Source organism: Berghia stephanieae, chromosome 7 (assembly GCF_034508935.2).
Source record: "Berghia stephanieae isolate SIO BIC M18660-M18661 chromosome 7, UCSD_Bste_1.3, whole genome shotgun sequence".
Lineage (NCBI taxonomy): Eukaryota > Metazoa > Mollusca > Gastropoda > Nudibranchia > Aeolidiidae > Berghia > Berghia stephanieae.
In genome coordinates this window covers 19,667,161-19,680,282 of record NC_088366.1, presented here as the reverse complement: position 1 = coordinate 19,680,282, position 13,122 = coordinate 19,667,161, and the positions used below count along the sequence as shown (strand labels likewise).

The following is a 13,122-nucleotide window of genomic DNA, read 5'->3' as shown; positions in this document are numbered from 1 at the left end:
CATATTCACACCCGAGTCAACATTCAACACAAAAACCACGGGCATGGCTGGGTCGCGTAACCAAACGTTATTTTTTAACCTTGTTTTTTTTTTTTAAAGCAACAGACCAGGAAATCCAAATTATGATTATCCATATTTCATAATTTCAGTGGAACAGTTTCTTTCTTGTAAAAAAATCATGCCGTGTTGAATATGATAAATAAATATGATAGATAACACTTGATAGCAAAAAAAAAAAATCTGGCCCAAAGTGTTGTGACAGTGGTGGGTAAAGCACTTGACTCAGGTTTGAATGAACGAATGAGTACCTGCTTATAGACTGTGAATAAATAAAATATAGACGGGTATTTTATTAATGCTATTAAAAAAAACCCTAACACAAAATCTTAATATGAGACTTGTACAGTATCAGTATGATAAAGAAGTGTTGTGCCCTTTGACCTGCTAGGAATAAATATGAGTCACTGCTTTAAAGCAGTAGGGAGATCTAGATGTTGAAAATTTAATACATTATGGTCTAATATAAATGACAATAATCAAATGGATTGGAGGCTTCAATGTAATAGGGAAGAAAAATTGTGACGTAACACACATACTTTTCTGGTTCCTGAATCCTTGGAAGTGTGTATGTAATCACAAATAATGAATAGGTTACCTATTGAATCACAAAGTGGCACAACTATTTATTTTATTATCAGGATGTGTAGGCAGATTCTAAGAATTACGGGGCTATAGAAGAGCGAAGACGGATGGTCTTTATTGACAACCAGCATATATTTAGACTAGAAAATAAGATGGCGTCACTCGGAAACCAGGAGATCATTTACACAAGGTATATATTTAGTCCTCTGGGAAAGAAATTATATATTCACTTCCAATGAGATAGGAACCAGTTTTGAGATTGGAACCAGTTTTTTGAACATCACACTTTTCTTCCCAATTAACGAAGACAGATGGTGTGGAAGTTCTGGGTTTCCCCTTTGTCAACAAAACATGATGTGTGATAGCTGAACACAATTATTGGCTTTTTTAAAACATTGTTGTAGTATTTAAAGAACCCAACTCATATCTTTTAATGATATTCGCATTTATATTAAATGTTATTGATATTTTTGTTTATCCCCAGGATTGTGGGCTGTTACTGACAGACGAGGCTGACAAGCGCTGCTACCCGTTGGATGGACACCTTTTTTGTCATAGTTGTCACATTGAAAGGCTACACGTCCAGTATCCCAATGAAACATTTTACATGGATCCACTCACCTTCAATATTCACAACAGAAGCAGCAGCAGCGTCGGTGGTGGTGGTGGCAGAGGTGGGATGATGCGCAGGGACAGCGACGTCAGTCTAGGAAGTGCCGATGGTTTTTCCACATCTTCAGCAAATGCTGCTCCTCCCAGGATATCACATTATTCAGCCACCCCAATGCATGCTGGATTATCGACCATTCCACCTTTGGTTCTCGGGCAAGCCGGTTCTGGAAACGGTTTACAATCTAATCATAATATTATGAATAATAACAGTAGTAATCTCAACAATAATAGTAGTAGTAGTAGTATTGTCAACAGTGGCAACAATAGCAATGGGTTGCAGATGAGTCATAGTATGGGGAATTACGATCCTCCAAGTCGGGCTGTTAGTCAAAATATTTATGCCACACCTTTAAAAAGCAGCAATCTCCCTCCTGTTTCTTTTTCTGCGTCATCGTCTCCCGGCTATATAGCAATGAACAATGGGATGGATTATTCTAAGTTGAGGAGTGGTACTGGCAGCATCGGCAGCAGCCACAGCAGTGGGGGTAGCCAGGGAAGTTTTCCTGAAAGTCCGATTCACAGCAACGCCCCCATCAGTTTGAATCATATCCATGGCCAACAACAACAGCTACAAAATCCCTGTTTACCACCACCATCATATTCTGAGCATTTCCAATACCACAACAATCACCACCACCAAAACCAGCAGCAGCAGCAGCAACATCTCGTGGATTCCCTGAGGGCGATGGCAGTATCAGGTTCATCAAGGGACGAGACATTTATCAAACAATTGCCGCTGTCTCGACGTGGCAGTGATACGGCCAGTGTGACGTCATTGGGTTCTTCATGTCTTCAAGGAAGTTCGAGAATGGGAAATCTGATTCAGCACAGTAACCAGTCGAGCCCTGTTCATCATCATTACCAACAACAACAACAACAACAACACCCTCCCCATCAACACCACCACATATCCACAACACCCTCGTCGTCTTCATTGTATAATGAATATAGAAATAACCATCATTACCAGCGCCCCTACAGCCCGGCATCGAGTATCATATCGGACCACCCCCATCCTCCCCCTTACAATCAAGCTGCCCGATCCAACAACAGCACCACCACCACCATCACCAACCCTAACTACCACCCATATCATCATCATCATCATCACCAGGACACTAGTCACTCCCCCTCATACTCCAGTCATCCCACACACCCGCATATGAAACCACAACCGATGCTACCATCTTCATCATCAGCATCACCCTCCCCCACACTTCTCGGGTTGGGTCCACCTCCCCCTCTACCCCAGAGACCCCCCACCACATCTTCTTCATTATCGTCATCTTATACACATCACCATCCTCACCCTCATCATCAACATCATCATTATCAGCAACATCAAGCTCCTCTGCCCCCTATGACCCCTCCCCCATCTTTGCCACAGAAACAAAAATTGGCAGGGACCTATCATATCACAGACTTATAACATTTTGTATTTCGACTTTGTCTCATCTTCGTGTGAAATCAGGCTTTCCACAGACATTGATATTCTTAAGGGCTTTATCCATGCAACATACACAGTCTCATTATTGTAAGAAAAAGATCTGAAAAAGTGTGTATGAAACAGTGGCAGACAAAGCAAGAAAGAAAAGTACCAGGAAAAAAACCCCAAAACAATCCCAAAGAGAAGCTAGCCTATCCAGTCGAAATAGGCTGATCTTTTTTGAGATTGTTTTTTTCCCTTGTATTTTTCTTTCTTGCTTTGTCTGACACTGTGTCATAAACACTTTTTAAGACCCTATTCTTACACCAGTGCCTGCTCCCCAATTTGTCACTTTGATATTCTCATTATTGTGACTACCATGTTTTGTATCAAACACACTCCACCATTATCAACATGGTGTTTGTTATTTGTCGAGAGGGAAACAACCTGGTGGATTAATTTTTTTGTTGTTGTGATGAATGAGGTGTTATTTTTCTTTGTTAAGCGTCTGTCTATCCATGATTTCTAAACATTTGAATACATCTTAAACATTTGAGTGCATCCCACGTGATAGGAATCATGTGCCTGGGCTGGAGGGACTTTTGATTTAGATGCTCCTCAGACCGATAGCTCAGTTGGTAGAGCACTTACTTCACACGCAAAAGGACTGGGATCAATCCCAGGTGAAGTCGAGGATTTAAAAAATTCTTACACCCCATCTCCCTGTTCACCCAATAGTAATTGGGTAGCGCGGTCCTTTCAATCTGATGGACTTGCATCCTATCCAAAGGGTAACAAGCAATTGCTATTGTTTTTAATGTTTTAGAAACAGGGATAAAATACCCAGCTATATGGGCCTGATGGCTCTGAAGGACTACTCAGACTTGATACATGGACGGATTGCATTCAGTACCATTTTAAAAATATCTCTCTACAGTCTCCTTATATTACTGTTTTTTTTTTATTTTTTGGTCTTTAAAAAAGCTTTGATAGGTGCTGGTGAATGCAACTAAATCCTAAATCTAAAATCTTTTGTATATCTTATCATCATCTTGCTTTTTACATGTATCTTAAAGTGCGGCTAGCTCTGTAAAACCATGAAAGGCAACATCAACATAAATGATATACTTTTCCTCTCAAAACCTATTTGGAAATCTCATGTTACTCAGGAGGTCAACTAGTGAAAAGTATTGTGTAAAAATGGATATATAACTATAACTATAACAGCTTTAAAAAAGAAGAAAACGCCAAAACGTGGAAAGTACCGTTCTGTGATTGGTATTTTAATTTTTTTAAAAGCTGTTATTCTGGTCATTTAATATTTTGATCTTTTCTGAGGCTGTTATATTTAGGTCATTTACTATTTTGATCTTTTCTGAGGCTGTTATATTTAGGTCATTTACTATTTTGATCTTTTCTGAGGCTACTGTTATATATTTACTATTTTGATCTTTTCTGAGGCTGTTATATTTAGGTCATTTACTATTTTGATCTTTTCTGAGGCTGTTATATTTAGGTCATTTACTATTTTGATCTTTTCTGAGGCTGTTATATTTAGGTCATTTACTAATTTGATCTTTTCTAAGGCAATTATATTTAGGTCATTTACTAATTTGATCTTTTCTAAGGCTGTTATATTTAGGTCATTTACTAATTTGATCTTTTCTGAGGCTGTTATATTTAGGTCATTTACTATTTTGATCTTTTCTAAGGCTGTTATATTTAGGTCATTTACGAATTTGATCTTTTTTGAAGCTGTTTTATTTAGGTCATTACATTATTTTTTTTACAATCCACAGTTTCTAGCAGGCTACTATTCACTTTAACTTGAGGTCTCTTAGTGATGCTTTTCCCTGATATTTACCATCGATTTCAACGGCCATGATTTTGAAATTAATAATTTGATTGGAAAGGTAACAACAAAAGTTGGGCAAAGTGCTCACATTGTGAGTGTAGAGCGTCTTAAAACCTTGGAAATCCCAGAACATTTTCTTAAAATTAAAATTCACCAATTGCTAATTATGAAGCTCTGATATAGGTCAATTAATTGGCGTCCATTTTGATTAACCAATAGAAGTAATAGCCACAGAGAAGAGAATATCTCTCCTAGATTACTCCAAGAAAGTAACTGTATCGTTGACGGGTTCAATTTTATTGGGTTTTAAAAAAATTTTCTTTATTAAATCAGCCATGGTATGAAGCTATACACTTTTGTAGTGCTTAATGCAAGGAAGACAACTAGCCAAATAGTATTTCAGGCTAATGATACATATGTCAGTTATGCCCCTTTGTATTTATATTAATTCATTGATTTTAATCTTTTTTATTTTTTTTTCTCATCTAAGTCGTGAAGTTGTCAATTATTTTGTGTGAACTGTTAGTCCTACAGGGTCCTTGTTGTTTATGAACTTGATTAAAGTTTATGAAGACAATATATTGTTATTAACTTCGTAAAGCAGCGACCATGACAGTCTTTGAAATATCATAAATCTTTTTAGATTTTTTTAATTTTAAAAATTTGATTTAATTTATAAGGAAATTTTAGTTTGTATTATGGTTGGTATGCAGAAAACAAGGATAGACAATTGACAAAACATTATGTATTTATATTTTAACGTTACGGGAAACCTCAAGTATAACGTGGACATTTATTGTGTTCATTTAGAATGCCATTTTTGATTAATTAATTGGTTTTTTTTTTGTATGAATTGAATTTTGATATTTTGTCCAAACATCCTAGTCTGTCGATTTCTGGTCTATTTTCTTCTTTTTTTTAAAAACTAACAAAATAGTTTATTTGTATTGCATGTGCATTTGAAAGCACAACGGTGTAGGCCTGCCAATCACGCAAATTTGAATCCGCATAAAGTCAACACTCTAATAAAAGTCAACTTCTGTAAAAAGTCAACATAACACCTCTTATTAATCCCAATTTATTTTTAAATTCTTTATCTAAGTGTGTTCCATTGGTAATGGATAAAGTCAATCTTGCTTAATGTCAACAATTTTTTTCTGGTCTGACAATGTTTACTTTATCAGGAGTCCATTGTACATATTTTTTTTTTTGAAGCAAAATTCGGATTTTCTCATCTGGATTCAGACTTTTTTCACCAGTCTAAATGGAAAATGACTGAAATTTTTTTGTTTTGTTGCAAGAAATGTTAAAATAACTAACTTAAATGAAATCAGATCAATATTAAAGCACTTAAAAAATGACAATTCATAGAATTCAAGGTAGTAAATGTGCATTTCATGTTGCAATTCATACTTTTCCCCCCAAAATATACTGATTTTTTATGTTTGTTTGTTCGAATGGTAGGTCTACAACTGCTTGTTTACGATACGCTCTGCTTTGCCTTCTATGCAAGGGTGTGCTTAGATGGATGGATACGTAGATGGATGTATGAATATATAAATAGATTGATAGATAGATAGATATGCATATGATTTGATGACATCAGTGACGTCCTGTGAAAAGATTTGAGGACCATAACAGCTGTTTTATAAAGGCATTGTTGATTTCATTTACATGTACTGTCGTAAGCGACATTTGATCTCTAATGATATATAAAACATATATTACGTTTTATTTTGTGTATGTCTTTTATAAAACAACTGGAAATAGCTAGTGATCTTGTGAAGTATTAGAATTTTAGCACAGACAAGAAATCCGTCATTACTAATAAAAATTGAGCTTTTATATAGCGCAATATCCACTAAACGTGCTCAAAGGGCTTTACAAGGGGTCCCTGGCCAACAGCAACACATAACATGTAGGACAAGACACGCCACCTGGTAGGCAATATTACAATTTTTCCTGACAGAGACAACACTGTTAACGGCCAGATACTCATTTTACACCTGAGTACGGTGAGAGAATGTGATTAAAGAGCCTTCTCCAAGGACTCAACTATGCACCGAGCGAGGCTCGCACCCAGGACCTTCAGATCCGAAAGCGAGTGTCATACCACAAGACAACATAGCGCACACTAATCACTATGTCAATATATTATTTTTCCTGATGTGATAGTATGAGAATTGTGTCGCTTACGATAATGGATGAAATCAGTGACAAAGTTTGGATTGGTTCTTTACTGAACTCTTCCTTAAATAAGTAGTGGAGTTTCTTGACATTAGGTGGAATTTTCCTAAGGATGGTCAATGTTGTTAGTCTCTCGGGTCTTTGCTGTGTATGCTCTGGACCTTTGCTGTGCGTGCTCTCCTATATATTATTTATGACCCATTGAGACAAATCGGTATTATTATTATTATTATTATTATTATTATTATTATTATTATTATTATTATTATTATTATTATTATTATTATTATTATTATGATTATTATTATTATTATTATTATATATTATTATTATTATTATTATTATTATTTTATTATTATTATTATTATTATTATGTTGGGGTGAACCAGATGCTAAAAATAGATTTTAAAGTCAAGTGGCCAATGGGAAAGTGAAATTCTTTGTCACTGTAGGAAAATGATCGTCATTCTCCTCAAACATAGAAATTCACTACAATTTTGCAGTGTCTTGTATTTCCAATGTCCTGGCGGGGTTTTATGACCTCCCATAGTGGGCAGGTAGGCACTTACTGTGTCTTCTATCTCTCTATATCTGTTTTTCAACATGCTTTCTGTCTTTATCTTGGAATGAGATTACTTGGTTTTATCCAGGCCCTGGCCAGATGGATACCTTAGCTGGGAGGGAAACAGTCAAATGTATAGTTAGAGTTTTGGGAGATGATGATTTTTTTTTTTGCAGCTATGTGGTCTTGTGGTATGACACTCGCTTTCGGATCTGAAAGTCCTGGGTTAAACCTCGCTCTGCACATAGTTGAGTCCTTGGAGAAGGCTCTTTACTCAAATTATCTCACCGTACACAGGTGTAAAATGAGTACCTGGCCGTTAACAGCGTAGTCTTTGTCCGAAAAATTGTAATATCGCCCAACAGGCGGCATGTCCCGTCCTACATGTTAAATGTTGCTGTTGACCAGGGACCCCTTGTAAAGCTCTTTGAGCACATTTAGTGGATATTGCGCTATATAAAGCTCACTTTCTTTTTTTTCCTTGTAAATCATCTCTCTGTTACGCACCGAATTGTTTTGTTTACATATTATATGATTTGTAAACATTTGAGTGTATCCCTCTTAGTTGGGACCTGTGCTTGTGTCTGGATGAGACTTTTAGGTGTGAGCTTCTCTCAAAAGGTTATTATAGAAATATGGGAATACATTTCGTTGATTGCTGTGTACTCTTTCATAAGTCATTACTATGCTGTGAATCAAAAAAACTTAATCGACATAGGCTTTGTGGATAGATTAATGAAAATTGAATATGGAGTTGTGACAACAGTTACTTTTCGTTTCAGTTCAATATGAAAAGGCATCGGTATATATATCATAATTCAAAAGACATGAACTTAACATTAGTATCTCCGGATTAAAAGAATAACACATGACCAAAAAAGGCGGGGGAGCATTAGAATCGATAGTAATATATAGCTACTCCGTGACAAAAACGTGTGAAGTGTGGATCATCTGTACACATTTGTGACCCTCCGTGTCAAAGCGGTATTATGTCGGGATCCATCGGTTAGGGAAATTGAATTCTTTGCCACAAATATCAAACTTGGGTTTAATTTCTGTACGTTATGCTGAAGTAGAAATACTATTTCTTGCTTTACAAAAACTTCTAAGGTCCAATTTCTCATCAATATATCTCTAAATTCACTTTTTGGGGTCTGAATCATTCCGACATAATACCGCTTTGAGACGGAGGGTCACATTTCATCTAACACACACTGAGATGCTATTTCATATCTCTGGGTGGGGTTCCTGACCTCCCATAGTGGGCAGGGAGGTACTTGCTGTGCCTTCTATCTCTCTGTATCTGTTTTCCAAAATTGCTCCCTGTCTTTGTCTTGGAATGAGATTACTTAGTTTTGTCTTGGCCCTGGCTGGGAGGGAAACAGTCAAATGTATAGTTAGTTTTGGGAGATGATATTTGATTTCTTGTAAATCATCTCTCTGTTATGCATTGAATTATGTTTTGTTTGAGTGTATTCCTCTTAGTTGGGACCTGTGCTAGTGTCTGGATGAGACTTTTAGGTGATCTGAAACTAAGTACTTTGGTAGTGTGCTCTTGGAATCTACATCTGTTTCCTATTTGAACAAATTCCCCTTTGTCCTACCTTTTCTTGGATGCTTTAATTGTAATTTTAGAACTTTTCCTTTTTTACTGGCGCTGATTTGACCTTAATGTGATGCAAGTGCCGTAAAACCATTAAAAACAAAACAAACATATTTCATATCTATTCTTCGGTGCCCCTTTCTCGGTTTTTGGGCTTTTTTCACCTGTATTATTATCATTGTATTGTTTTCATTTTGAATTAGCTTTTAACTTCTAGTCAATTAAAAAAAAAAAAAGAAGTGTTTTGTAGCATAGGTACCACTGCTGTAATGTGCACTAAGCCCTCTGTTCACCGAGGATAGATGTTCAATATAAATATATATAATTGTTGTTATAATGATATTAATAATAATAATAATAATGATGATGATGATGATGATGATGATGATGATGATGATGATGATGATGATGATGATGATATGATAGTTATTGTATTATATATATTATTATATATATTATTATTATTATTATTATTATTATTATTATTATTATTATTATTATTATTATTATTATTATTCTTTGTCGTTGACACATAACATGGTTCAACCCACCCTACAACAAGAATGTGACAACTTCTATCGGTAACAAATTCTTCAATCTACTACAAAAATGCTTCCCTCCCGGTCACGTTCTACACCCAATCATGAACAAAAACACCATCAAAATAGGATACACCTGCATGCCAAACATACAAAACATTATTTCATCCAACAATAACCGAAAACTATCACAGCCAGATCAGCCCAGCAACAACCAAGAGAAAAAATGCAACTGTAGGACCCAGACAACATGCCCACTAAACGGCAATTGCCTGACTCAAAACGTAATTTATCAAGCCACAGTAACACGACCAGACACACCAAAACAAGAAACATACATTGGCCTCACCGAGTGTCCATTCAAAACCAGATACAACCTGCATACATCTTCCTTCAGAAACATACACAAACGACATTCTACCACACTAAGCGAACACATTTGGAACCTCAAAGAAAAAAACATATAACACAGCATCACATGGAAAATCATCTCCAGAGCACAGTCGTACTCCCCCTCTTCTAAGATTTGCAACCTCTGCTTGGAAGAAAAATTCTTCATCATCACTAAACCGAACATAACAGCACTCAACAGAAGAAACGAACTAACTTCCTCATGCAGACAAAAAAAACACAACAATCTACTTTCACTTCCACTTCCTGATGAGAGCAACGCTCGATAACAACGTTGTAGAAGTCAAACTATCTTAATTATATTTCAAATGTTTTATATATATATATATATATATATATATATATTATATATATATATATATATATATATATATATATATATATAGTTTGTTAACATTTGAGTGTGTTCCACTTAGTGGGGACATATGCTTGTGTCAGGATGTGACATTTAGGTGATCTTTAACTAAGTACACTAATGAATGGTGGTATGCTCTTGGAATCTACATCTGGTCCGTATTCCCCTTTTGTCTTCCTTTTTCTTTAGTTGTACCTCCAGAACTTTTTACTATCCCATTTTCTTCTTCTTTTTTTTTTTTTTTTTTTTTTTTTACTGGCGCTTTCTGTTGCAAGCGCCGTAAACCCCTTAAAACAAAACAAAACAAAACAAAAACACCCCGAAAAACATCTGCCTGGGTTTTAAGTGATGTATTTAATTGTTTTTGGTGAAGAAATGTTTTTGACCCGGAATCGTTCCGTGTATGGTATTTTGTTCTTTTTCGAAGCTGTTATAATAATATATGTTTTTGTTCATTACTTTTTATTTTTAAACAGTCCATCTCTTCAATCAGCTTAAGTATCACTTTTAACTTACGTTTAATTTGAGAATGAAATCGTTTTGTTTCTTTTCTTCAACAGTTAAACAAACACAAACAACAACTTTAATTTCTAATTCTAAATTCAACGTTCTTCATCTCGGTTATGCCCACTTTTTACCGAATTGACGAGATGGGTCACATAATTTTATATGCCTGCTTTGTCTTGACAGAGTTCCGCCATGTTATACTTGACAGAGTTCCGCCATGTATACGGGATTCATTCTCCTTTATCACGGATATAAAGACTGTCTCAATTTAGTTGATTAACACTGGTCATCCCCCCCCCCCCCCCCCTTGCCCCCACCGCCCGACACACGTTCACATACACACACGCTAAGACTGATGACTCACAAACACATTGATGTTTTTTGTGTGTGTGTGTGTACACGGCGATGTTATGGTCTTAAACTTATCGATCTGGTGGGGATCCTGACCTCCCATAGTGGGCAGGGAGGTACATGCTGTGTCTTCTATCCCCCAATACCCGTTTTCCACTTGTTTCCTGTCATTGTCTTGGAATGAGATTACTTAGTTCTGTCCTGATCCTTGCCAGAGTTCCTTGGCTGGGAGGGAAACAGTCGAATGTATAGTTATAGTTTTGGGAGATGATATTTTTTTCCTTGTAAATCATCTCTCTGTTATGCATTTTATTATGTTTAGTTTACATATTATATTATATGATTGGTAAACATTTGAGTGTATTCCTCTTAATGGGGACCTGTGCTTGTGTCTGGATGAGACTTTTAGGTGATCTCAAACTGAGTACTTTGACGGTTTGTTCTTGGAATCTACATCTGTTTCCTATTTGAACCAATTCCCCTTTGTCTCACCTTTTCTTTTGTGCTTTACTTGTAATTCTAGAACTTTTTACTATCCCATTTTCTTCCTTTTTACTGGCGCTGATATGACCTTAATGTGTTGCAAGCGCCGTAAAAACCCTTAAAAACACATAAAAAAACTTATCGATACTGAACGATTTTGATACTTTAATCAACTTGCCATTAATGATTTTATTATTATTATTATCATCATCATCATCATCATCATCATCATCATCATCATCATCATCATCATCATCATCATCATCATCATCATCATCATCATCGTCATCGTTATTATTATTATTATTATTATTATTATTATTATTATTATTATTATTATTATTATTATTATTATTATTGCTGTTGCTGTTGCATTATTTTATTTTTCCATTGTTTATTTTGCTTTGTTTTTATTTTTGAGTAATTGTCTCAGTCATTACCATGAACCATTTTAAAATGAAATAAAATCTCAACACATATTTGTCATATTTGTCATCCATTTTATACGAGTTATACCCTTCACTATCTGGGTGGGGTTCCTGACCTCCCTTAGCGGGCAGGGGGTCCGTACTATGTCTTCTATCCCCTTATGTCTGTTTTCCGACATGCTTTCTGTCTGTGTCTTGGAATGAGATTACTTGGTTTTGTCCTGGACCTGGCCGGAGTCCTGGCTGGGAGGGAAACAGTCAAATGCATAGTTATTGTTTTGAGAGATGATATTTTTTTCCTTGTAAATCATCTCTCTGTTATGTATTTATATTTATTTTTAATGTATAATGTAAGCATCTGAGTGTATTCCTCTTTGTTGGATTTTGTGCTTGTGTCCTGATGAGACTTAAAGGTGATCTCAAACTAAGTACACCCCCATAGCGGGCAGGGAGGTACTTGCTGTGTCTTTTATCCCCTCTTATCTGTTTTCCAATCGCTTTCTGTCTTATTCTTGGAATGAGATTGTTTGGTTTTGTCCTGACCTTGGTCAGAGTCCTTGGCTGAGAGGGAACAGTCGAGTGTATAGTTATAGTTTTGGGAGATGATATTTTTTTCCTTGTAAATCATCCCTCTGTTATGCATTGTATTATGTTTAGTTTACACATTATAATATATGATTGGTAAACATTTGAGTGTATTCCTCTTTGTTGGGACCTGTGCTTGTGTCTGAATGAGACTTTTAGTAATCTCAAACTAAGTACTTTGATAGTGTGCTTTTGGAATCTACACCTGTTTCTTTTTTGAACCAATTCCCCTTTTTCTTCCCTTTTCTCGGATGCTTTATTGTAATTCTATAACTTTTTACTATCCCATTTTCTTTCTTTTTTACTGGCGCTGATATGACCTTAATGTGTTGCAAGCGCCGTGAAACCATTAAAAACAAAAACAAAACAAAGTACATTGGTGGTATGCTCTTGGAATCTACATCTGATCCCTATTTGTTCCCAGTTCCCCTTTGTCTTACTTTCTCTTGGTGCTTGAATTGTAATTCTATAACTTTTTACTATCCCATTTTCTTCCTTTTTACTGGCGCTGATATA

General features: G+C 35.8%; 1 protein-coding gene across 2 annotated transcripts in view; it reads left to right on the top strand.

Annotated features, from left to right (window-relative positions):
* The window catches only part of LOC144976847 (uncharacterized), a 62,626-nt gene extending 53,443 nt beyond the window's left edge, over positions 1-9,183 (top strand). Inside the window, exons 10-11 of one of the 2 annotated variants that reach the window (XM_078921357.1) lie at positions 1,127-2,435; positions 8,536-9,183. In XM_078921357.1, coding sequence (XP_078777483.1) covers positions 1,127-2,435; positions 8,536-8,552 — 1,326 coding nt within the window. In that variant the 3' untranslated portion in view covers positions 8,553-9,183. Of the gene's footprint in view, positions 1-1,126; positions 4,739-8,535 lie in introns of those variants that run through there. The other variant, XM_078921355.1, reaches the window with a different exon arrangement.
* Positions 9,184-13,122: the final 3,939 nt, after the last annotated feature.